The following is a 27,699-nucleotide window of genomic DNA, read 5'->3' as shown; positions in this document are numbered from 1 at the left end:
GTATGAGTGTATTGCCTGCATGTGTGTAAGTGTAATGCCCGAGGAAATCAGAAGAGGGCGTCGAATTTCCTGGAACTGGAGTTAGGGCAGGTGTTAGCCAAGAAGTGAGTGCTGGGAATTGAATCGAAACCCTGAGTCTACTACAAGAGCAGTCAGTGCTCTTAACCACTGACCCCACTCTCCAGCCCCTACAATCTATTTAACCCTATCATTTCTTGGCCTTTTGGCTAAGATCAAGTGTACCATCTATTTTAATATATTTTTTTTCCTGTTTATAGTTTGCTTCTTTCAGGAGAGAAACAAACTCCCTTGAGGACAGGGACTTTATCAATTGTGTTCTATCCTAAATACTGTTGAGCCAGGCCCGACGGCACACACCTGCAATCCTAGCACTTGGGGAGGCTGAAGAGGGACAATTAAGAGTTTATGGTATAAGGCTGGGCATGGTGATGCACGCCTTTAATCCCAGCACTTGGGAGGCAGAGGCAGGTGAATCTCTGTGAGTTCAAGGCCAGGTCAGCTGGGGCTACAAGGAGTCCCTGTCTCAAAAAAACAAACAACGACAACAAAAAAGTTTGAGGTGCCAACTTAGATGACATAGTGAAACTTTTTCTCCCCTCATACAAACACAAAACCAACCAACCAACCCCCAAAACCTAATATTCATTGAATGAATGAGTAAATGCACTTCTGGGAAGACTGGACTGCTTAGATCAGACCAGCACAAACCCTCAGCTCTGCAAGACTACATGGTGGTGGGGTGGTGGGGTGATGGGGAGCTTCCAGAGCAGAGTAACCTGGAATCTGAGCCAATTGGAGGCATAATCTGTTCACGGCAAACACAATCTTTTTTTCTTTTTCTTTTTCTTTTTTTGAGACAGGGTTTCCCTGTAGCCCCAGCTGGTCGAGAACTTGCCATGCAGGCTGGCCTTGATCTAACAGAGATCCACCAGCCTCTGCCTCCCCAGTGCTAGGATTAAAGGTGTATGCCACCACATCTGGTTCTGCAAATACAATTTTAACAATACACATGGCCTCTTTCACTCTAATTTTTTTAAAAGTAAAATTCTTGAGAAGGCATGACTCCTACAGAACACTCTTATTTTTAGACTCCCTAGGATCTGATAGGCTCACTCTTGCTTAACACATGTTCAACTTGAAGGACTTGCTGAAAGGGAGCAATGTTGTTTTTCTAAGCATCTTTTGTTTTTATTGTCTTTTTGAAGAAGGGTCTCCCTGTAGCCCCAGCTGTCCTGGAACTCACTATGTAGACCAGGCTGGCCTTGAACTCACAGAGATCCACCTGCCTCTGCCTCCCAAGTGTTGGGACTACAGGCGTGTGCCACCATGCCCGGCTCTAAGCATCTTTTTTAAAAAATTAAAGTATTTTTTATTTATTATTGTATTTCCAAGAGGGTCTCATGCAGCCCAGGGCTGTCTTCAAATTCACTATGTAACTGAGGATGACCTTGAACTTCTGATTCTCCTGCCCTACCTCCCAGGTGCTGGAATCATAGAATGTACCATCACCCCAGACTCACTTATTTCTCTTTTCGACTTTTTTTATAACTTCCCTTAGCTTTATGTTTAGTCCCTTTTATCATTTAAGTTTTCACTTTGTCTAAGGCTTCTGATATATGAAACTAAAAATATAAATTGTTTAAATAATATACCACTGTAAATTAACACATAAAACATGTAAAACTCTATACTTTCAGGGGCTGAAGAGATGGCTCAGTGATTAAGAGCACTGACTGCTTTTCCAGAGGACCCGGGTTCGATTCCCAGCACCCACATGGTGGCTACAAACCATCCTTAACTCCAGTTCCAGGGGAATCCGAAGCTCTTTTCTGACCTTTGCGGCATTGCACAACTATTTCCCCCTAAATCAGAAATAACCATGCCTGCTTTTTTTTTTATTCTACATAGGTCTAACCAGGCATGGTGGTGCACACTTTAAATCCCAGCACTCAGGAGCAGGGGCAGGCGGATCTCCGTGAATTCAAGGCCAGCCTAGTCTACATAGTGAGTTCCAGGACAGCTGGGGCTACAGGGAGACTGTCTCAAAAAGACCAAAAAAATAAAATACAAATAATAAAATATTTTTAAAAATCTATACTTTCAAAGATCTAATTCAGTGATAAGGGTGGCATCATTTCATGATGTTACTAATTGCTAATGTCTGGCTTACCAGAAAGACAGCTAGGTTGTTTTTACATTAGCTCTGTTGTGATATGCTGTTTTAGTTCAAGAAAATCTGGCCTCACTGACAGGTATTGGGAAAGGGAATAGAAACTCCAGAGCCTTTCCAGATTATCATGGTTATTCTTTGATAGCGTGCCATAATTTCTCAGTAGTTATGTGTTTATTGGTCTTTTTGAAACAGGGTGTCCCTGTAGCCACAACTACCCTGGAACTCACTATGTAGACTAGACCAGTCTTGAACTCAAAAGATTAGCTTGCCTCTGCCTCCTGAGTGCCGGGATTAAAGAAGTGTATCACCACATCTGACCTAAACAAAATTTTTTATGTGTATAAGTGTTTTGCCTCCAAGTTTAAGTGCACCAACACCATGCAAAGCCCACAGAGGCTACGAGAGCGTTATGTATGATTGTTAGCTACTATGTGGGTGTTGGGAACTGAACCCAGGTTCTCTGTAAGAACAGCCAGTGCTGTTAACCTTTGAGCCATCTGTCCAGTCCAAAGAAAATGTCTTTTAAATACCAAGTTTGAATAGTTGGTTTAACAGTTGTCCTTTTACGTAGATATGGTATTTCAAGAAAATGGTGGCTAAGTCATGGCCAAGGGCTAGTTCTTCCTGGACAGAGCAATGCATCAGCATACAGAAAGAGCCACATGTGGACTTTCCCCTTTGTCAACATGATGTTCAAATAACATGGACTTGCCAGGCAGCAATGCCTTTAATCCCAGCTCTTGGGAGGCAGATCTCTGTGAGTTCGAGGCCAGCCTGGTCTTCATCGTAAGTTCCAGGCCAGCTGGGGCTACAGGAAGACCCTGTCTCAAAAAGACCAAAAAATGAAAAACAAAAAAAACAAACAAAAAACCCAAACCAAACCAAAAAAAAAAAAAAAAAAAAAAAAAAAAAAAAAAACCAACAACAACAAAAAACACAGGCTTGAGGGCTGAGCTTTTGAGAAATTAGTCATTGTTACTGCTACAAGCAAGGACACATTTCCTCTTATGGGAAACTGGCTTTTGGCCCCTTTTCCTGGCACATGCATGGTACTAATGAAGGGGCCAGAAATTTCATCCCGTACTTCTGTGGCAGTGGTGCAAATATTCATATAATCACAAACCAATGCACATGTTAGTGAGCTACGAACAGCCTAGGCCTCCCTTTGGACATGTGACAAGCAACTTCTGCATTCCTGAGGACTTTGCTGGCAGAAGAGAAGTCATATGACATTTATATGATGAAAATGCTAATTCAGTTTTTAGAACATAGGATGTTCACATATTACAGAACATTGTAATGGAAAATGGAATTTTTATTTATGGATCTGCATGCATGCACATATGTCTGTGTATATATGTATGTATGTGAGTGGGTGCCCACAGAGGCCAGAAGAGGGCATCAGATCCCCTGGAACTGGAGCTACACATGGTTGTTAGCTGCCATATGGGTGCTGGGAACTAAACCTGAGCCCTCTGCAAGAGCAGTGGGTGCTTTTAACTTCTGAGCCATCTCTTCAGACCCTGGAAAACAATACTTGTCTTTTCTAAAGAAGAAAATGATATGCAGTTTATAAAGAAGCTATTGCTGTTTTAATCCATCTACTTAAATTTATGGAGTATAATGAAATATGGCAAACATTTTGCTTAGTAAAGTCATAAACTAGCCATGTGTGGTGGCACAAACCTTTAATCCCAGTACTCAGGAGGCAGATCTCTCTGTAATTTCGAGGCCAGCCTGGTCATATAGTGAGTTCCAGGCCAGCTGGGGCTACATGGAGACCGTTTCAAAAAGACCAAAAAAACAAGTAAGTACTGTTCTTCTAAAGGACTCAAGTTCAGTTCCAGCACCCACGTCGGGTGGCTCTAAACTACTTTTACTGTTTGCCTTCTGGCCTCTGAGAGCTGAAAACATGGCATACACTCATAAACACATATACTATACACATGAATTAAAAATGAATCTTAAGATGTGTGTGACAAATCCTTGCTTGTAGAAAACTAAACAGATGAAAATTACATTTCAACTGCATCCTTTTTGGAACTAGCCTATTTCTAATTTGGTTGCTTTGTTATATATTTGTGGATGTTATTTTTAGGAATACATAGGCTGGAGAAATGCAGAGAATTCAATTCCTGGCACCAATGGCAGCTAACACCTACCCATTTAACTCCAGTTCCAGAGGGATCTGACATCCTCTTCTGGCCTCCACAGGCACTGTAAGAATGTGATGCACATACATACCTGGAGGCAAAACACGCATACACTTTAAAAATAAATTACCTACAGCCTCTGATTAGCAGTCTTAAGAATAATTAGGAATACTGAAAAAGGATGTTCTAGACAAGCCTTACTGGAATGGGAGGCAGCATCCAATCTTCATCAAAAATGGTCATAAGTCATAACAGAGCTTCCAGCGCTTGTTTTGGATCCCAATAGTCAACAAAAGAGAGACAATGACAGCAAATCACTTATCTGCTCTGAGAGGGCCTCGGAAGTCTGTCCAGTCTGTCACTGTTTGCCCTACATTAGAATAACATTGATCACAGGAGTGATTTTTGCTTTAGAAACAACACAACCTAAAATTACTGGATTTGTACTGTTTAGTTTTGTTACTGTTCTTTGATTCAGACTTCAGAACCTCAGTCTTGGAAACAGTACCTTTAGTTTTCCTATACTAATTACGCATTTCCAGAGTCAACATTTTAACTTAATAAAAGCAGGAAAAGGAATACTAAACAGCATAGATACATCGCTCATTAAATAGCCTGCATTTATGTAAACTCTTTGCCAGTCTTAACATATGGCATCTAATTAGATAATTCTTTCAGTTTATCCCTAAGTTACTTATATGTGTGTTTTTACACTTAGTTGCTATTTGTCTTTTTGAGACAGGGTCTCCTGGTAGCCCCAGCTGGCCTGGAACAAAACTATATAGACCAGACTGGCCTTGATCTCAGAGATCCACCTGTCTCTGCTTCCTGAGTGCTGGAAGTGCAACTCCATGCCCAGCCAGAAGAGGTGGAATATGTCTGTAGTCACACCCACTCAAGAGGCTGAAGAGGGAGGAACTGTTTGAGCCCAGGAGTTCAAGGTCAGCCTGGGGTTCATGATGAGCTTCTGCCTCAAAACTGTTAAAAAGGAGATGAGGTCAGGTGAGGTGAGTGAATAAAGGGGAGGAGAATCAACAAAAACAAAATGTTTGCATAATTAAACCCAACACTGTGTATGCCAATTAAAAATTTTTTTGAGACATGCCATGGCACACACACTGAGGAGGCAGAGGCAGATGAATCCTTGTGAGTTTGAGGCCAGCCTGGTCTACATAGTGAGTTACAGGTCAGCTACAGGGAAGCTCTGTCTCAAAAAGACCCCTTGACCCCCCAAAAAGACTACCTAATTAACCAACACCTGATTCTTCCTCCCAAGTGCTGGGATTAAAGGCCTGTGACACTATAGTCCTTAAGTACAGTCTTGTGGGCAAATGCTTGGGAAAAGTCTTGTGGGCTTTCTTCCACTGCTTCTTGTTTATACATCTGAGGGGTTCCACCCTCATCCCTAAGAAGCCTGGCAAAATGTGTAATAACTCAATGCACATGTGCACACTGAACAATAACTTAGGTCATATAACTGTGACACCATAATTTGCATGTGGCTTATTTAGATTCTACTGGAGTCTGTGTTTAAAAAAGCTACACAAAGGGGCTGGAGAGATGGCTCAGCAGTTGAAGAGCACTGACTGCTCTTACAGAGGACCCAGGTTTGATTCCCAGCACCTACATGGCGGCTACGAACTGTCCAACTCCAGTTCCAGGGGAATTCGAAGCCCTCTTCTGACCTCCTCAGCATTGCACGACACGGGTACTCTCACATACATGCAGGCAAGCCACACAGCTGGGTGTGGTGGTGCATGCCTTTAGTCCCAGCACTTGGGAGGGAGAGGCAGGCGGATCTCTGTGAGTTCGAGGCCAGCCTGGTCTACATAGTGAGTTCCAGGACAGCTGGGGCTACTGGGAGACCCCGTTTCAAAAAAAAAAAAAAAAAAAAAAAAAAGCTACACAAAGACATTTATAATCCACTGATCTCTGAAATTTGTATGACAAAAGAAATACTAGCAGTTTCAAACATCTTTCCTCACATTATTAATATTACTTTCTTAACTTACCTAGAGTTATGAAAAAGAACATTACAACTCAAAAAGTCCCTTGGTCAGTTTGGGAATTTAAATGTATCAATTAGAGCATTTAAACTTTCAGGAGTACCAATCAAATAGTCAGATGTCTATTTGTAATATTTATTTAATTATACATGCTTTTTTAAAATAACAGTATATACAATACAGTAATACAAAATATTGCTTTCCCCCCATTCTCACACTGTAAATAATCATCCTCTTCAAATTCTCCACAAGCATCTTGATATCAAGTCTTCATGGCACCTACTGCTACAGGCTCATAAAGCAGGCCTCCTCTGCTTGCATGTAAGTTGTTTGAGATACAGCACTCTTAAATTACATGTCTGACACTCTCCCTGGAAAATTAGGTCCAAGCTGTCACTGTTTCCCTCAGCCTCAACTTATCCCAAGGGTGTTTGTAACCCTTTCAACAGAACCACATACTTACTGCTTTTGAAATAGCTCTTTGAAAGGTTGGTTTGTAAACCTCTTATAGTAGTGAGGGAATGTTGTTGACTGGAATGACTAAAGGCCCCCTGTTCTCCCCACCCCATTTCTTTTTTAAAAACTCATTCCAGTAGGAGGAATTTAGAATCATACAAAACTTGCCTTGCTTGAGGCTACAGTGGGTTAAAATGTGTGTGGAGTCACCAAAGGAGGAAGAGAGCAGCTTCAGGAAATGGTACTGCCTGGTTATGGGGGTGATGCAAGTGGAAGCCAGGTTCTATTTCTTGGGATGGGAATGAAGGTGTGAAAAAACCTGGGAATGGTTTATCAAAAACTCTTGGGCAAGGGAAAGGAGAAAGAAGGGAGAAAGGACCCCTACCCTCCACCAGTGGCTTAGAGCTGGTCAGCTAAGTAGCAGAGAACTGAGGAGGAAGAGATCCTCACTAGCCAGGAGCAGGTGTTTTTATGAACCATGCTGATACTGAGTCTTAGCCCAGCAAAGGGGGTTGAGAATGGCCTGCAAGTGTCAGGATTGTGTCAAAATGGCATCCAGAAGAGAGATGTACAGAACGGGCAGCTTCTAGAGAAAAGACTGAGATGATCAGAAGTCTGTGCATGAAGAGAGGGGAGAAGTCTACCTGAACTACCCCCAACAGGTTCCTTCCTCTGTCAAAGCACTTACTACTCTGAATTGTCAATATTAATTTTTTAGATTGCAAGGAAGGCACTGCTGTATCCCTACCAACCAGAATAGGCCCTAAAGGTGTACGTGCTAGAGGAAGAACTGGAGAGGAAGATGGGGAGAGGAAAGAAAGGCAGAATGAGTACCAGCCCTACAGAAAGATGGACCACAAGACAAACAGGTCGGGAAGGACACAACCAGGACTTCATAGGGAGCAACAAGGACCTTGGAGACAAACTGGAAGGAAATGGACTAAGGGTGGTGTTTGGATGTTCTCAGCATTGATAAACATCTGGATACTAATGAAAGACCCACGTGCCTTCTTCAGGGAGTCACGAGTAGGTTTCAAATTACAGTTCTGTGTAACATGGCTTCCAATAAATCAGAATGAAAATATTTGTTTTCCAAGTTGCAGGCAAGATTTTAAGGCAGTGATTCTCAGAACCATATAGTCTCCCAAGTCACACCAGCAGCATCTAGGAATCTGCCAAGAATCTAAGTTCTCAGGTCCCAACCCAGACTTCCTAAAACAGAAACTCTGGTGATTAGTTAGGCCCAGCAACTCCTGTGTTAAGAAGTCTTCCTGGGGATCCAGACTCAATATTAAACTTTAAGAACTACCATTTCATGGGCTGGGGATACAGCTCAGTTGGTAGAATGCTTGCCTAGCACGCATGAAGCCCCAAGTTCAATCTCACTCATAAACTGAGTGTGGTGGTGCATGCCTGTAGTGGCCCCATTGGGAGGTGGAAACCAGCTTAATATACATGAGACCATTTCAAAACAAACAAAAAACTACTGCTTTGGGGTAATGGATGGAATCTTTTTTGTTGTTTTCCTTTCTTTTCTTGAAGACAGCCTTATGTAGCCCTGGCTGCCCTGGAACTCACTATATAGCTGAAGAGGACCTTGAACTCCTGAGCTTTCTGTTTCTACTGCTGAGTGCTGAGATTACAGATGTGTGCCACCACACCCAGCTTCCATTTTCCTCAAACCTTCACCACCTGCTGTAAAGTGGTTGAGTGCTAGCATCTGGCATAGTAGTGGGTAAGAGGACTACCTGGTTTGATTCCTGGCTGTGCAGTCCTGGAGATTCCTTTACCCTTCCAGTTTTGGTCTCATTTATTAACATAAAGAATCAAAGAAAAATAAGCACTTACCTTAAAGACGGTCATAAGGATCAGGAATGATGCCTAGCACATGGTAAATGGTCAGTTATGCTGGTTATTATCAATTAAGCAGAACTCAAAAGTTCATCATTCATGGAATTGCTAAATTCTTGGCAAGGTTTTTCTAAGATCATGATTTCATATCATGTGCATGTAATAAGTTTACATTAATCTCCATGTTTCTAGGTTCTAAGAATTAATATATCCCAAAGCTCTGCAGAAAACCTATGAGCTCTAAGTCTTGTCCTGTTCAGAGACTAGCTTTGTAGTCCTGCATCAAGTAAATGGAATAATACAGTGACTTGTTCTCATGTTAATAGTGAAGTTGGAAGGGCATGGAAGGGTGATGATTCCCAATAGAACTGGGGAAAGTAGAGGAGTTAAATGGTGGGATCAAAAGGCCACATATGAGTCATATTTTATTTATTTATTGGTGCTGGGGATGAAACCCAGATAGAATGTTAAGCACACATTCTACCACTGAACTACGTTCCAGGCCAGTCATTTTAGATACAACTTCCAACTTTCATTTCAAGCTCAGTAGAATGCAAGCTTCAAGGGGGTTCTGGAAGTTAGTTTTTTGTTTTGTTTTTTTTTTTATTTTATTTTATGTGTATTCGTGTATTGCCTGCATGTAGGTAAGTGCACCCATATCGCGCAATGCCTGCAGAGGACAGAAGAAGCTGTCGGATCCCCTGGAACTGGAGTTACAGTTGTTAGCTGTCATGTGGGTGCTGGGATTTGAACCCGGGTCTTCTGTAAGAACAGTGTTCTTAACCACTGAGCCATCTCTCCAGCCCCAGTTTTATTCTCTTCTATCATTCAACTATAAATAACATTTACTCAACTAGTAGTTTTTTTTTGTTGTTGTTGTTTTTTTTGGTCTTTTTGAGACAGGGTCTCCTTGTAGCCCTAGCTGTCCTGGAACTCACTATGTAGACCAGGCTGGCCTCTAACTCACAAAAATCCACCTGCCTCTGCCTCCCAAGTGCTGGGATTAAAGGCGTGCACCACCATGCCACCTCCAACTAGTAGTTCTTTAATTAGGACCAAAAACTGCTCTTTGCCAAGACAAGGGAAACTAAAATCTGGGAGGGTCAATTGGGTTTTGGTGAGTTCCTAAGGCGAGACTCACCACTTAAGAGTGATACCTGTCTAAAGAGCCAAATGTTTCCTTCAGCTAGAGGCTACTGGCATGAGGGGGGGGGTTGTTTTGTTTTGTTTGAGACAGGGTCTCCCTGTAGCCCCAGTTGGCCTGGAACTCACTATGTAGACCAGGCTGTCCTTGAACTCACAGAGATCCGCCTGTGTCTGCCTCCTGCCTCTCAAGTGCTGGGATTAAAGATGTGCGCCACCATGCCCGGCTCTAGAGACTATTTTTAATTGTGTGTGAGTATCTGTGCATGTGAGTGCAGGTGCGAGCCAAGGCCAGAGGCTTTGGATCCCCCTAGAGCTACAGATGACTGTGAGCTACTCCATGTGGATCCTCTTTTAGAGTAGTACACACTCTTAGCCACCAAGCCATCTCTCCAACTCCTTTTTTTAGTTTTGAGACAGGGTCTCACTATGGGATTACAGGTGCCAACACATCACCTGGCTGGCACCTCTTTTACAAGGGTGTGGTAGGTGGGATTCTTGCTATGAACACAGGTAGAGGTCATTGTGAGATCATTTAGGAATGAGCCTGAAGGCACATTCAAAAAGGGGGTTTTAGAAACCTAAAGCCAGAAGAAAAGCCACAGTTCTCACAATCCTTACCTCTCACTTGCTCCTCGGGAAATTGCAGCTCTTTAGCCCACTCCAAGATCTCTTTGCTACCTCACAAACGAGCTGGCACAGGGTGCCCTCCTAGCCCAGCCCATGTTCACAAATGCTTTAGGGGCCACCCAAGGGCCCAGGCCCACAGGCTCCTCATGTGGTTGATGTATCACCACTCTTAAGCAAGGAGCTTAATGATTCAGGTAAGTTCTACAGCATCCCTAGTGTGCCAGAGCAGACAATTTAAAAATAATAAAACAGGGATGGATACATGTTTGTTCAAAATCACCAAGGCAAGGATACTGACTTTCCTGTTTACCATGCACACCCTCCCTCAACACAGACATCCTTCGAGCCTTTGCTCACACCAGTACCCTAAATGCCTTCTGTAGTTTTCCTCACCTGCCCAGAGCCACAGTACCAGCCCCCTACTTGGAGCCACTCCCAACCCTCCCCAAAATCCTGGAAAGGACTCAGAGGGTAACTATTAGTGTGAGCCCCTCAAGTCATAACCTTAGGGTTTTACTAAGTAGTTTACTTCCTACACTTTATGGCTCCACCCAAAGGTCAAAGATCTGGCCTAGTTCATAGAAGCAGTCACCACTTAAGACATTTTATGATCATCACCCCTTCTCCCATTTTGAAGTATGTCTTAGTTACATACTAGTTTAAATGCCTTCTATTTCTGGACCTGGTATATTGCTAAGAGTGGGGATCATGCTTATCCTTAGATAAGGTGTGGGGAGCTTGAAGAAGCCCTAGCCTAGAAGGCATGAGTTCTGATGGTGGCCATTCTGAAATATGACAGAAACCTTTCTGAGGTCTGAATAACTCCTCACTAAAAGAGAAGGGAGTGCCTAAGTTTCAGGAGGTCAAGATTCCATTTTGACAGTATACACAAGATGACTAAGAAAGGTTTACAAAAGAAAATTTCTGCTCCAAAATGTATCAATACTGTGCAATGTGCTGAACACGCATGGTCATTCTGATTTAGACCACTCTAGTAGTACTTTAGTCAAGAACCTTTCTGTTGCATGTAATGACAAATCACTTCAGGCTGACTTAAAAAGAAACGAACAAAAAAAAATCAAAATCCACTCTAAGCATACCTGAAGGATGCATGGAGACCAAAGAAAGGATGTAGGACTGGATGGAGAAACTAGGGAAGTCTTAAGGGTTACCAAGGCAGCGTATCTCCCAGGCTTGTTCATGCAGTGCCAGCTTCTGCATTTCTACGTGTCACATCTAAGTCATCATGCAGACTACCTTCCCAGGTGGCAACTGGTATTTCTTTTCATGCAAAATCCTAACACACAGGACCATCTTGGCCATATGGATTAGTTACTCCCTGGCCCAAAATGGCATTCTTGGGAAGAGTAAAGAGGGTGAGACAAGAAGGTCACTGTGCACAAACATGGCCTCCACTCCTATAGGAATGGGAGTGCTGAGTCAGGCAGTTTCTCAACAGTGCCTTTATGGAGGTTAGAAGCTACATCAAATGCTTATTTGTTGATATTTAAAACAAAGAGACCTGGTATAGAGGCCATGCCAGTAATCCCTGCATTTAAGAGGCTGAAGCAGGAGGCTTCTTGTTTGAGGCAAGCCTAGGCTACACAGTGAAGACTTGTCTCAAAAAACTAAAACAAAACAAAACAAAAAACAAACCAGGAATGACGTAATGTTCTACAGTTCAGAGTGAAGTCTCTTCAATAAAGTATCTACAGGATAAGTCAAAGCTCCAGAACTGTAAATGATTTATATCTCAAAGAGCCCTGAAGAATACTGGAACCCAAGCAGGAAAAGGTGCTTCCTGTTTTATTGCTCTTCATTGGACTTAGGTGATATTAACTTTTTACATTCATCAAATCTTAATGGAGTGATGAAGACAAGCTAGGTTAATGGTGTCACTTTCTCATTAATATTTTTACTTTTAACAATCTGTGTTGCTGTCAATGGCAGGATAAGAAAGAAGAGTATTCAACCGCTTCCTCAGACTTACAAAAATCCTGTCAAGGAATCACATTTTGTTAGCATAGAATGTGGAGCCTGGAACATGGTGAATACTCAATGTTAGGTGAATAAAATTTTAAAATGAGTACAAGGGTCTACTTACAATCTAGCATTCAACTGGACTAATAATTTCAGGCCACACCATTTGTATCTCATAGCTGATGGAACAGAAAAAAAGAAAGCCAATCTCAAACTTACCCCTTCTTTCCCTTACAAGTTCACAAAAACACTTGCATCTCTAGCTCAGAAACACAAAATGTATACAAAGAAACAACTAGAAATTATATTAACCAAAAACACTAGTTTAAATAGCCTAGAGTCTCACAGAAATTTTTATTCTAAAACATGCAGAGGCAGTAAGAGTCACCCAGAACCACATTTTATTCTAGACCTTTATATTGCTTTTCTGTTTGAAGCAATGTGAAATGGAGAGAAATACTTTGTTAAAAGAACAAAATGAGTTACCACAGCAAATATACTAATAAAACCCTCAAATCTATGCCTACACTCCAAACACAAGGCCAAGTCCAGTAGTGGATCATGTTCTGGGGTTTTGTAAAGCAAATGGAAATATTAGAAGGAGCAGTATATTTCAATAGAAGAGCCATGAATGCCCTGAAAGCAGGAAGTTGACACCAATTTAAATATAATTCATATATATATATATATTTAAAATCAAACACAATTAAATAGAATATGGTTTAAGTACATGAATACTTCAGCTTTAGAATAACAGAGGTGGTACATAGTACCAAACACTTATACACAGCCTTTTTGCTTCTTCTGTTGATAAACAGTGTGCCTCCATACAATCAATATTGCAATGAAATAAATTCTCTATTCATTCAAGACTTTCCCCAAGGACAGAGGTGATTAATAATAATATATATTTATATATTCTTTTGCAAAGTCTGAGCAAAAGGAATAACACCTTTCCCTCTAAACAGTCATGTACATCAAGGAAGCGCTGGCACCACGTAGCCAGGGGAGTGTGCTTGCCAACTGGGTGGCCCTGCCAATGGCTGTGCTGCAGATGCAAAGCCGACTAAGCAGAAGGGCAGAATGAGTCTCTCACTGAAAATAGAAAGGGAAAAGGCAGTTGCATGTTTCCCACTCACAGTGAAGAATTGAGGAGGCATTCAAAGGAGAGTGCTTTTCTCCCCACCTTATTAGAAAAAATAAAGTATAATCTGGGAATAACCATTTCGTTCCAGGTTCTACATGGGAAAAATCGGAGTGATAGTTATTTTTTTTCCCACACGTATTCTGAAGAGGGAATTAAGCAAGTGGAGCATAGAATTCCAGAGAAACAGGTCTTAATGTTCAAAGTAAACTAAATACACCCTTTTGTTATCAGAAGAGACCGCCTTTAAGGATGTCACCTCTCAGGAGCAAAAAGAACAAGATCACTGAGCTTTGACCCATGACTTGTCAGCTTCTTTCTAAATTAGTGCCTCTGAGAAAGAAGACTACACAAGGAACTGTCACATGCTCCATAAGCTGCTGGCTCACATCACAACTTGGAGCTGTATGTTCCCAGTGAGGCTGACTCACCTGTGAATTTCAGGACAAAGCAAAGCACCTCTGTCTCGTGCTTTCTAACACTGCTAGGAGTGGAGTCCTGCTGCAACATGTGTATCAACTCATGTTTATCTGCTTCAAACAGCACGTGGTCCCTGACTATTCCAGTGGGTAATGAGTGATTACTGTCACTAGAAAACTAATTGTCTAGTAATGTCATCAATACCACTCTATCTTTGTGACTCACTGTGTTAACATCATGTGCATCATTTATATCTACACGTAATAACAGAGGTCTCAGATTGTCTCCATTCTTTCTCGGAAACAACAGTGATCAGTGAAAAGAAATACAGTGCTCTATTTTCATTGGCTGTGTTGAATCCAACCAAAGGAAAAAAGGTTCTCTTATTTTTCAAAATGAGATTTCCTTATCTCTGGTCTTGAGTCATAGCTGAAAAGAAATAAAGAAAACAAAAAAGGTAAGGTACATTCCTATAACAAGTGACATATTATCAATACTGATTAAGGAAGAAGGTAACCAGCATGTACTTAGTACTTACTACGTTTCAGAGTTTATGATAGAGCTTGACTACCATCTTGTGAGGCAAAATATTATTCTCTGATACATATGAGTTTATAGAAACTGAGAGGCCAAGAACTTACTTTTTCTATTTTGACAATGGTTATTAGAATAAAAAATATTATTGTTTTCTTTTACTTTAAAAAAATGTTTATTAGGCGAGGCATGGTGGCACATAACTTTAATCCCAGCACTTGGGAGGCAGAGGGGGGCCGATCTCTGTTGAGTTCAAGGCCAACCTGGTCTACATAGTGAGTTCCAGGCCAGCTCGGGCTATAGAGAGACCCTGTCTCAAAAAGACTTCCCCCCAAATTTTTAAAATTTATTATTATTTTTTTTTATGTGCATGAGTATATTGCCTACAAGTATATAAGCACACTCATGTCATGCAATATTCAGAAGAGGGTGTTGGATACCCTGGAACTGGAGTTACTTAGATGGTTGTTAGCTGACATGTAGATTCTAGGAACCAAATCCAGGTCCTCTGCAAGAGCAGCTAATGCTCTTAACCACTGAGCCATCTCTCTAGCCCCTTTTACTTTTTTGGTGTGTTCATGTATGTGCAGATGCATATTTGTGCACATGTATGTGGAGGCCAGGTCAAGCTTGGATGCTATTCTTCAGGCATGTCTACCTTGTTTTGAGACAGGGACTCTTAACTGGCTTAGCAATCAGGCCAGGCTGGCTAGGCAGTGAGCCCCAGGAATCTGCTGCCCTCTTCCTCCTCAGTGCTGGGATTATAAGCAAGTAACACTGTACCTGGCTTTTTTCTGTGGGTACTAGGAAATCAACTCAGGTCCTAAGCACTTTATCAACTGAACCATCTCTCCAGTCTACTCATAGGCCCATTTTTTGACAGGGTGATTTTATTTATAGGAATCAACCCTAGCATACGCCTAAGAGAGGGTAAAAACTAATGCACAGATATTTACTAAAACACTGATTCTAGCAGATAAAAACCTAAAATATTTTAATCAATCCCATGAGTCTCATTATACAAACAGCCATAGTCTTCATAAAGAATGAAAGAACTTTTTTTGATCTTCTAAGACACCCAAGAAAGACCAAGTTTGTGAGGCTCATTTTTTTCTTTACATACAGCACTGGGGAAGAAAAAGACACTGCAGAAGACCTGATTTCTGCTACTTCCAAGATGGAACAGCCCATGAAACAATTCAGTTATGATGTGAGGCAGTTTACGCTTGAATGCCCGGGTATACTCTATGGGAAAATGTAGACAGGGGCTCAAAAAAAAGAAGTATTTAAACAGATCACTGCTCGGTGTGATGGTGCAAGTCTTTAATCCCAGCACTCGGGAGGCACAGGCAGAGGCAGAGGGGCAGAGAGGCAGAGAGGCAGAGAGGGAGAGGCAAGGCGTATCTCTGTGAGTTCAAGGCCAACCTGGTCAACAAAGCAAGTTCCAGGCCAGCTGGAACTACAGGGAGACCCTGTCTCAAAACGACAAAAACAAACAAATAACAAAAACTGAGTGATCTGTGAGCTCAGGACTGCTAACATTCATGATCAGAGTAAGAACTGAAGGGGATCCAAGGTTTTATCATTCAGTATCTCTGATCTATTGCTAAAGAAATCAAGTCCCTTGCAAAAGGTACATAGTACCTAAAAATGGATTCAAAGGCTGGGAGGACAGGCTCAGCAGTGCAGCATTCAGGAGGTTCTGGTTCTATCCACAGCACTACTAAACAAATACATGCTGGTTTTGTATTGTTTTTCCTCAATACCAATGCATTGATGATCCCTGAAGGACAAAAGGACAGACACCCTGACATACCAAAGGCAAAGTCTAGCAAGCTCAAAAAATGTATACATATCAAAATATTATTAGTTCTCCTAAAAAATAAAAAGTACATGGTAATAAAATATGAACACTCAATTTAAATGAGGAGTCTGATTTCTAAATTTTTACTATCTGGGTTTCAAAATGGTTTCTAAAAGTTTTTTCTTATTTTCAAACACCTGATCATCAACATGGTGCTGCAGAATCACAAAAATAACTATCTTGCACTTCTTTATACACCTTTAGCTTGCTCTCTACTATTTTAGGTTTGACTGAGCCAGGAGATAAATACAGACAAAAATTATCACCCTTAGAGAAAAGAGTCTGCAAAAGTAATAGGACTTTGGTATGAATCAGCTCAGTGAAAAGTTCATAATTAAAACAAGCTGTGGTGATGACAGTTCGCAGAGAAAAAGGTTGGCTGACAATTGGCAGGGCAAGAGTGATGCTGGACTTGCACCAAATCCAAAGTATCAAAACTACGGATGATGTCATGGAACATACTTCCCTAGAACTGGGATACAGTTTTTTTTGGCTTCCACTTTCATTACACACACATGGTGTACTTACACACTTACATACACACAGGCAAAACATTCATGCACTTAAGAATTAAAAAAAACTTTTTTTGAGGTAGGTTTCCCTGTAGCCCCAGCTGGTCTGTAACTTACTACGTAGAACAGGCTGGCCTCAGTCTCACTGAGATTCTCACAAGAGGTTGAGGCTTTGGGCTTGTTGATTAAATAAAGGATCCTTATTGATGTATTTTTTTCAAGATTCCTTTTTGCTTAACATAAATGACAGGAATTGTTGAAAACTTTCACAAAGAATTTTTAACACTTATAAGGGAAAACTGCTCTAAGTTTGAGGTCAGCCTGAGCTTTGTCTCAAAAAACTCAACCAACTTTGGGCTGGCGAAATGGTTCAGTAAGTAAAGTGGTTACTGTGTAAACATGAAGACCTGAGTTTGGATTCCCAGCATCCACATAAAAAGCCAGGCACTGTAGAGACAGGAGGATCCAGAGACTTGCTGGCCAGACAGTCTAGACAATCAGTGAGCTCCAAGTTCAGTGAGACTCTCCCTCAAAAAATAAGGTGAAGGGCTGCAAAGACAACTCAGTGGTTAAAGTGCTTGCTGTACTAGTGTTATGATGGGAATTCAGATCCCCAGAACTAATGTAAAGCTGGATGCAGCAGTGTACATCTGTAAGCCTACCATGCCTATGGCATGATGGGAGGTGAAGACAAGAGAATCCCCGAAATTCAAGGATCAGCTAGCTATCCTGAAAGCAAGAGGATCTGAGTTTAAATCCCTAGTAAAAGCTGAGCACAGTTGGGTGTAATGGTAACTCCTGCATCAAGGGTCAGAGAGATGGCTCCTGGGGGCTCACTGACCTAGCTGAAATGGAAAGCTTCAGGCTCAGTGAGAGACTCTGTCTCCAAAAATAAGGTGGAAAGTGATAGAAGAAGGCATCTAAGGTCCTGATTTGGCCTCTAGATGTGCAGGTATGGGCACATGCACTTGCATACATGCACACATACACCACACACACACACACACACACACACACACACACACACACACACACTCACACATATTGGGGGACTAGGGTACAGTTGGTACAGTGCTTCTTCACTAGCATGCACAAGACTCTGGCTTCAATCAGACCTCAAAAACTGGGCATGGTGGTGCATACCTGCAATCCTTAGATTTAGAAGGTAGAGGCAAGAGGATCAGGAGTTCAAAGCAATCCTCAGTGATTCTGAGTCCAGCCTGGGAATATAAGAGTCCCTGCCTTATAGTTTGGGTTCTTTAGGTCTATGATTCATTTTTAGTTAATTTTGCATATGCTGTAAGGGCCAAGGTATCCACATATACACAGACACAGACAGACAGACACACACACACACATGCCCCAGAGCCACCTCACCAGCCCCAACTATTGGGGCTATTTTATACCAGGTGTGGTAGCACATGCCTTTAAACCCAGCATTCTGGCAGACGAATCTCTGTGGCACTGAGGCCAGCTTGGTCTATGTAGTGAGTTACAAACCAGCTGGGGCTACAGGGAGACCCTATTGCAAAAAATAATTTTTATGATTATGTATACGAGTGTTTTTCCTGTATGTGTATGCAATGCAAGTGGAGGCCAAAAGAAGGCATTCAGATCCCCTGGAACTGGAGTTCCAGACTGCTGTTAGCTGCCATGTGGGTGCTGGGAACTGAACCTGGGTTCTCTGTAAGACCAGTCAGTGCCTTAACTGCTGAGTCATCTCTCCAGTCATGGACTTTCTATTTCTAGCTTCCTGAGAGGTTTTTGTTATCAGCAGCTGTTAAATCTTATTAAATTCTTTTTTTGCATCTTTCTAGGGTCAGTTTTTCTTTTTCAGTATGGTAATAGGCTGAATTATATTGATTTTGTTTGTTTGATGTATCCAAGATGGCTTCAAACTCTCTAAGCAGCAGAGAATGGCCTTGAACTATATAATTCTCCTGCCTTACCTTTCAGGTACTGAGATTACAGACTGGGATTACAGATGTAAGTCATCACACCAAGTTTACGTGGTACTGATCAAACCCAGGGCCTCGTGCATGCCAGGCAAGCTCTCTACAAACTGAGCTACATCCCCAGTCCCCACATGGTTCATGTGGGGTCAGAGAACAACCTTCAGGAGCTGATTCTCTCCTGTCACCATGAGTTCTAAGGACTAAATATGCAGCAAGTGCTTTTACCCACTGAACCATCTTGTCAGTCCAATTTAATCCTTTTCTAATTACTTAAAATAGGAAACACAGGGACTGAAAAGATGGCTTAGTGGTTGAGAGCTCATACTACTCTTGACAAGGACCCTAGTTGGGTTCCCAGCACCCACTCCAAGCAGGTCATAATCACCTGTAATTCCAGCTCCAGGAGATCCAACAACCTCTTATGGACACCTTAGGCACCTACACTCACAGGACACACACAGACATACACACTTAAAAATAAAATAAATCTGGACTGGAAAGATGGCTCAGCAGTTAAGAGCACTGGCTGCTCCTTGCTGAGGACCTAGGTTTGGTTCCCAGCACCCATGTGGCGGCTACCAACCATTTGTAATTCTAGTTCCAGGGGCTCCAACACCCTCTTCTGACCTCTGAGAGCACTGCATGACATGGGTGCACTTACGTACAGGCAATATACTCGTACACATAGATTAAAATAAATATTAAAAAAAAAATTTGTTGAGGTACTTTACTCTAGGGCTAACTTAGTTCCAGTAATTAAGACATAAACACCTCAGTGCTTTGTATACTTTGTGTTACTATGCTCTTAACCACTGAACCATCTCTCTGGCCCTTTTCCTTTGTTATTAAATATCTGAAATATATTGCATTATGTACATACTTACATACATTTATTTATTTTATTTTACAAAAGTTAGGTCAGTACTTGAGGAGGTAGCTCAGTGGTAAAGTGCTTGATTAGGATATACAAAGTCCAGGGTTTGCTCTCCAGCATCATAAAGACATATAATGGCACTAGCCTGTGTAATTCTAGCAGCTGAAAGATGGTCATCATCAGTCACAAGGAGAGTTTAAGGCCAGCCTGGGCTACATGAGACCTTGTCTCAAACAACAAAAAGCTAGGTCAGAAGTCATCCTTACCTTTGTAGATTTTTCTAATGGTTGATCACAGTGTGCCTGCTGCATAACGTCACTGACTATCATTTTAGCTATCTTCCAAGCAAGCTCTTCTTGGGCCTAAAAGAAGTAATTCAAACTGCTAATCACAGTTATTAATTAGGAGGATCAAGATACATATAATCAGTGCTCTAAATACAACTATTACATGTATATCATTTGGATAAAAAGAACCTTCCCGTGTATTAAAGAATCTGGTCACCTCTGGCTATGGTGTAATAACATGTTGTTCACTGTCTTGCAGAGTCAACTACTAAGTAGCCAACATCATAAATACTTTCATGATTGATGATCAAAATAGAGTACTTTTCTTTTCCCATTTTCATCCTTCAATGCACTTAACTATTTGAAAGGCAGGCTTTCAATTCTAAAAGTGAAAGTAACAGTGGAGAAGAAAACACCTCGGCTCCTGTCTCTGCACTGATGATCTGCTGATGGGTAGAAACTTGAGCATAGACACATTTCAGTGAAGATACTTTCACTGTTACCAGAGGCAATTCTTAGATGCTAAGAAGGGCCTTCCTTGTCACAGGCTGGATAAGGGAGCACTGGATATGTCATCTGCTTAAACAAGGAGACTAAAGAAGCCAGGTATTGGTGGTGCACACCTGTAGTCCCAGCACTTGGGAGGCAGAAAATACAAGTGAATCAATGTTTCTTGATATCTTGGTAGATTCTTATCCAGAATCATCATTTTGGTAGGGTGTTTTTTTTTTTTTTTTTCGTTTGTTTTTTGGGGGATTAAAGGTGTGCGCCACCATGACCAGCTAGGGTTTTGTTTTTAATGTTTTCTGCATATTTAATATTAAGTGACAACCTCTTCTATCTGGTGAGAAGAGTATAAGAAAAATCTAGAACTCTACAACAACTCTTCAGAAGTATTTCAAATCATGTTCATAAGTTATTATAAGTACTCTATGCTGGGCATGGTGGTACATGCCTTTAATCCCAGCACTCAGGAGGCAGAGGCACGTGGATCTCTGTGAGTTCAAGGCCAGCCTGCTCTACATAGTGAGTTTAGGCCAGGTGGGGCTACAGGGAGACCCTGTTTCAAAAAGACCAAAAAAAAAAAAAAGGCAAGGAAAACTTGGAACCTTATGATGTATAGACAAAGGTGGTACTTCTATTTTTATACTAAAAATTTACCTCATCAGTATTTCCTTGTACCCACTTCTTCATGGCTTGTGAGAACATGAATCCTAGTAAGTAAAAACAAAATTGAATATGAATTTCAGGCACAATTCTACATTACAAATATTCTTACTTAAAAGATATCACAGTTAGGCATGAGTAGTCTTTTCTAGTGTGGTCCCATTCGTACCAATAAGGACTGTTATCACTAATAAAAACTGGTTATAGGGGCTGGAGAGATGGCTCAGGGGTTAAGAACATTGGCTGTTCTTGCAGAAGATCCAGGTTCAATTCCCAGCACCCACATGGCAGCTAACAACTGTCCATAACTCCAGTTCCAGGGGATCCAATAGCCTCTTCTGTCCTCCTCGGGCATTGCATGACATGGGTGCACTTAACCTACATGCAGACAATACAAACATACACATAAAATAAAAATAAAATCTTTAAAAACAAACAAACTGGTTATATTGTTTCCATAACAGAGCACTTTTTTTTTTTTTTTGGCAGGTATGTGTGTGTCTTTCTTCAGACAGGGTCTCCCTGTAGTAGGATGTGTGTGTTGTCTTTTTTCAGACGGGGTCTCCCTGTAGCCCCAGGTGGTGTGTTGTTTTGGCGCGTGTGTGTGTGTGTGTGTGTGTGTGTGTGTGTATGTGTGTGTGTGTGTGTGTGTGTGTGGTGTGTATGTTTGTGTTTTCAGACAGGGTCTCCCTGTAGCCCCAGCTGGGCTGAAAGCAAACCAGTAAGCAGCAGTCCTCTGTGGTTTCTGCTGGGACTTCCCGCCTTAAGTTCCTGCCATGCCTTCCCTTGATGATAGACTAACCTGTAAGCTGAAATAAACCCTTTCCTCCCAAGTTGCTTTTGGTCAGAGTATTTTATCATGGCAACAGAAAAGCAAACTAAAACAGATTCCAAAAAAATAGCCTAACCTCTATTCCTATGAATGAAATATATGACTTATTTAATAACTTAAATAAGCTCAGTTACAAACTTTACCTTTAACAAAGTGAACTATGGGCCACGTGTGGTGATGCACACCTTTAATTCTAGCGCTCGGGAAGAGGCAGGTGGATCTCTGTGAGACTGAGGCGAGCCTGATCTACACAGCAAGTTCCAGGCCAGGGTTACATAGTGAGACTTTGTCTCAAAACTATAACAACAAACCCAAAAACAAAATAAAACAAAACCTGGAGTTACAGGCAGTTGTGAGCCCCTGATGTGGGTGCTAGGAACTGAGCTCTAAGGTTTGAAGCTGGGGGTCATGGCGCATGCCTTTAATCCCAGCACTTGGGAGGCAGAGTCAGGCAGATCTTTGTGAGTTCAAGGCCAGCCTGGTCTATGTTGTGAGTTCCAGGACAGCTAGGGCTACAGGGAGACCCTGTCTCAAAAAGACAACAAAAAAAGAAAGAAATTTAAGGTTTGAAATATTGGTCATAGTTTGTTGTCAAGCAGAGGCAACAGGGTCATAGTATTAAATGTGCTACCTAAAATCTCACATGACTGTTGAATTACCTATCCATTATACTACTCTCCCATCAGGACCACCTGAAGACTCACATAGTTAGCACTCTCCTACTAGTTGGCACTTCCTTTTCCTCTAGTACCATGTACCTGGCTCCTCCTTTAACATGGAGGTCTTCAGGATAACACTGCCAGTCTTCTTTCCTCACCAACACTTTCTTTTTGAGGTATCTCATCCCCTTCTGTGGCTTTAACTTCCAATATAGCAATTTAGAACCTCCTCTTTGGTTGTCAAATCTAGACTTCCAAATTGTCTAAAGGCATCTCAGATTTAACATGTTCTAAACCATTTACATGCCTCCCATTTACTTTTATTTTTAATTTTAAAAAAATTGTTTGATTTTATGTATATGACTGTTTTGCCTGCATGTATCTCCACGTGTATGCAGTTCCCACTGAAGCCAGAAGACAGTGTAGGATTCCCTGGAACTGGAGTTACAGATAGCTGTTAGCCATTAAATGAGTGCCAGAAACTAAACCCAGGACCTTGGAAAGAGCAGTCAGTGCTTGTAATCAATGAGCCCTCTCTTCAGCCCCCACCATCCTCCCCCCCTCTCTGTCTTAATATATTTTTCATTCTAAAAAGCTACATTAAAAAACAATCTAGGGCTGGGTAGTTCAGTGGTAGAGTGCTTGCCTAGCATGCCTAAGACTGTGGATTCATCCTTAGCATTGTAATAATGCAAAAAACAAAAAACAAAAAATCCCCAACCCAGAAAGTGCTGCTTAGATGTAAGACCTTAAGTCTTGGTCTCCAATACTGTAGTGCCCACCGACAGCTAAGGGAGACAACCAGCTAATGTTCTAAAATGATGGATAAATTTGTTTTCTCCCCCTATCTAGATGTAATCACAATTGGGCTTGTTGATGGTTGTGCTCATTCATTAAAGGAGTGCCAAGCAGGGTCACTGGACCCTCACCTGAGTATCCAGCCATTCTTCCCAGCCAACTAGTCCAGCCTTGGAAGACAAAAGAAAAATGAGGAAGAACTGGATAGAGGGATGCTTTCGGAAGCCCTTGTCAAGAAATTCCAATGGACTCTCATATGAACATTTGAAAATTGCCCTGTTCTGACTTTTTTCTAGTTCCCTGTCTAGAACTTGTAATGCTATTTACTCTTGTCTTTACTTCTCCTTCACATCTCCTATTCACAATCCAAGGACATTCTTTTCCCCCTAGAGATAAGAGTTATGCAATTTGGGAGTCTTTTAGATAGACCCACTGAAGGAGTACTCCAATTGCCTCACCCTGCATCCCTGTTTAGCATGGAAGCCAGAGCAGTCTGTATCCCGATTCCCTATTGGCAATTTGGGTAGCCTCTTCAGAGGATGGCGTGATAAGAATAGGAGGTAGGAACTGGCCAAGCAGTAAGGGTAAAAAGACCCCAAAGAAAAGTAGCCAGTTTCTTGGCTAAAACTCACAATGCCCTTAGGCCTCTTAGCAACATACTCTGTTCCAAAGACAAAAAATGTCAAAAATACTTGGGGGCTTTTATCTAATCCTTCAAAGATTTTAGGGTTACCTCTTCAGAGGGAGGAATGTTAAGAGTAGCCAAAAGCCCCATTAAAAAAATAAATAAATCAAAGAAGAAGAAAGAGTACATGAAGTTAACAGAAGAAAGTGATGGGGAGATATGGGAGGAGTTGGAGAGGAGGGAGTGGGAATGGATTTGATCAAAACACCTTATAAGCATGCATGAAATTCTCAATAAATTATTAAAAAAAAAAAAAAGAAAGAAAAGGAAACAAACGCTCCCCCAATCTCCCTCCCTCAGTTGTGTACGAAATTTGTTACCAAATTTCACCTTAGAGTGTAATCTCTTGACTTTCAACCTTGGAAGTCATCTTCAGTCCTGATCCTGATCCTTCTAATTCCTACTACCACTACATCTCACATCAAAGCCCTTTCTCATTTACTGATCTTACTGCCTGCTGGGCCTATAAACCCAGTACTCTGGACACAGAGGCAGGTGGCTCTCTGTAGATCCAGGCCAGCAGCCAGGGCTACCTGGAGACCTTGTCTCAAAAAACCAAAATCAAAACACAACAAATCAAATCTACTGCCTAATGGCCTCCCTGATACCAGTCTCTCTCCAACTCTAATTGTTTCTAATTCTACTGCTAGGTAATTGCTTTTGGCCAGCAGTCAGCTTAGAAACCAGATATCCACAAGGTGAGAGTTTAATTTCCTTAATGAGGCATATAAGGGCTCTCTGAAAGACAGGCCCTAGGAGGGCTGCCACTGCAGGGTCACATGCTCACATCTTTTTACAATTCCTTCTTGTTAGTTTTTAAATATTACTTCTCAGCCGGGCATGGTGGCACACGCCTTTATCCCAGCACTCAGGAGGCAGAGGCAGGCAGATCTCTGTGAGGCCAGCCTGGTCTCCACAGCGAATCCAGGCCAGCTGTGGCTACAGGGAGACCCTGTCTCAAAAAGGCCAAAAAATAAAATAAAATAAAAACATAAATATTACTTCTCAAGTTGCCTTGCTTGCTCTAAATCAAAGTTCTACTACTTCCAGAAGCCTCTAAGATACTCAGACGTCTACTTATTTTTTTAATTAAATTTATTATTATTTATGATTCTGTCTATGTGGGCATGCCCATGCTATGGTACAAATGTGGAGGTCAGAAGATCACTTTGTGGAGTTTGCAGGGGTTCCAGACTGGATGCAGGTAGACAGGCTTTCGTAGCAAGTGCCTTTACTCAACTGAGCCATCTCATCAGCCTCAGGAGCTTTCGTTCTTCTTCATTTTTTGGTCTTTTTGAGACAGGGTCTCCCTGTAGCCCCAGCTGTCCTTGAACTCACAGAGATCCGCCTGCCTCTGCCTCCTGAGTGCTGGGATTAAAGGCATGTGCCACCACGCACGGCTCTTCTTTTCTAAAAAATGTATTTTGTGTTAGTGTGAGTACCTACATGTATGTATGTGCACCATGTCCATGTCTGGAGCCCTTCGGAGTCTAAGGAGGGCACAGAATCCCTGAACTGGATTATAGATGTATGCTATCATGTGGGTGCTGGGAATCTAACACAGGTCCTCTGCAAGAGCATCAAGTGCTCTTAACCGCTAAGCCATCTCTCTAGCCCCCTGAGGAGCTTTCTTAAACTCAACCTTTCCCTGTGAAACCAGGGTTCAGAGTTCAAATCAGAACTATAGGCCAGTAAATGACAAAAACTCTGTCCAACTGTACTCAGCAAGGAAAGCAGAGGAAAAGGAATTGGATTACAATAACCCCTGTCAAAGGGCATTCTGAGGCAGACCCTGGAGTTATTATTTGTGATGACTATTAGTGTCAACTGTCAACCTGACAGATCACCTGGAAGACCCAACTGCTGTGTCACCATTCCCTAGCTGGATCTGGACTGTATAAATGGAGAAAGGAAACTGAGCAGCAGCACCCATTTCTCATCCTCTGCTTCCTTGGACTGTGCCCTTGAACTGAGGCAAAATAAATCCTTTCTCCCTTCAGTTGATTTTGTTATTTTTTTTAAACATTTTAATTTTTATTTTATGTGTATGAGTGTATTCTCTACTTGTATATGAGTATATCAGTGTCATGCAGTGCCCTGAGAGGTCAGAAGAGAATGTCGGATTCCCTGGAACTGGAGTTATGGATGGTTGTTAGCTGTAATGTGGGAATCAGACCTGGGTCCCCCGCAAGAGCAGCTAGTGCTCTTAACAGCCCCCTGTTAGAATATTTTATCAGAGGTAAGATAAGAAACTATTAATCATTTGCTAAATGAACCCTAACCAGCCAACCACAGTCTCCTTAGCCCTCAGTTTCATTTGTGAACAGAAAAGTGTGTACACAGACATATCATGTAAGAATTGCACAAGCTTAAAAATACCAAAAAAAAAAAAAAAAAAAAAAGCCACTATTTAGGATCAAGCAGGGAGGAAAGGCCTCTTGAGTATTATTCTCAAAGTTAGATGGATAAGAAAACATAAGTTGTCTGTTCAAAAGGCATACCTTTAGCCTTGGGAGGCTGAGAAGCAGTGGATCTCTATGAGATTGAGGCTATACTGGTCTACATAGCAAAAGCCAGGCCAGCAGGGGCTACAGGAAGACCCTGTCTCAAGAATGTTAAAAAACAAAAACAAAAACAAAAACAAAACACAAAACAAAAAAACCTTTGCTGACATAAATATAGCCCATAATTTTACCACTTCAATAATCTCCAATGAAATCTTTAAAAATACTGATTCAGTCAACAAATATTTAATGGTTATCATCTGCTAGGCAAAATTTTAGAAACAGAGAATATAGCGCCAAATAAAAATAGACAAAATCGGGGCTGGAGAGATGGCTCAGCAGTTAAGAACACTAGTTGTTCTTGAAGACCCAGGTTTGAATCCCAGCACCCACATGGCAGCTAACAACTGTCCGTAACGCCAGTCCCAGGGGATCCAACAGCCTCTTCTGGTCTCTGCGGGCACTACAGGACACAGGTGCACTTACCTACAAGCAGGCAATACACACATACCCATAAAATAAAAATAAATAAGTAAAATTTTAAAAAATAGACAAAATCCTTGAACACAAAGTGCTAATATTGTAGTCATAAAAGAGAATGACTGCTGGGTGTGGTAGCACACACCTTTAATCACAGCACTCAGGAGGCAGAGGCAGATCTCTGTGAGTTCAAGGCCAGCCTGGTCTACATAGCATATTCCAAGCTAGCAGGGGCTGAATGGTGAGACCTTGTCACAAACAAACAAAAATACGAGAGAGAGAGAGAATAAAGAAATGGAACGCTGGTGGCACAGATGAATTTTAGCTCCTGTGGGATGTGAAAGCCTATCTGTAGAGACAATACTGAGATTGAGGAGGAGGAGCCAGTCTTACATGCTGGCCACAACAGGGCAGCAACTGTAGAGGATCTACAAAGGCAGAAACTTCAGAACTGTAAAGGATAGCCCAATTAGAGATTAGTTTGTGAAACTAAGAGTGGTTCAAGGTAAGGCTATAGAGGCTGGAAAAGGACATTCATAGGTCATAATGGATCTTATTTCAAGTGCAATAG

The 27,699-nt window shown here is 41.7% G+C and overlaps 1 protein-coding gene and 1 pseudogene across 1 annotated transcript in view; one reads left to right on the top strand and one right to left on the bottom strand.

Moving 5' to 3' along the window:
- Window positions 1–207: 207 nt before the first annotated feature.
- On the top strand, window positions 208–328 carry LOC115068538 (annotated as a pseudogene).
- Window positions 329–13,792: 13,464 nt separating this feature from the next.
- Window positions 13,793–27,699, bottom strand: part of Akap10 (A-kinase anchoring protein 10) — a gene marked incomplete in the record, with an annotated part of 74,549 nt that continues 60,642 nt past the window's right edge. Inside the window, 3 exon segments of the mRNA XM_017795787.2 lie at window positions 13,793–14,406; window positions 19,983–20,078; window positions 21,165–21,217. Of these exon segments, the coding sequence (XP_017651276.1) occupies window positions 14,401–14,406; window positions 19,983–20,078; window positions 21,165–21,217 (155 nt within the window).

Source organism: Nannospalax galili, unplaced genomic scaffold, assembly GCF_000622305.1.
Source record: "Nannospalax galili isolate Female #2095 unplaced genomic scaffold, S.galili_v1.0 scaffold530, whole genome shotgun sequence".
Taxonomy (NCBI): domain Eukaryota; kingdom Metazoa; phylum Chordata; class Mammalia; order Rodentia; family Spalacidae; genus Nannospalax; species Nannospalax galili.
The sequence above is the reverse complement of the archived record's forward strand: the minus strand, read 5'-3'. Positions and strand labels throughout refer to the sequence as shown.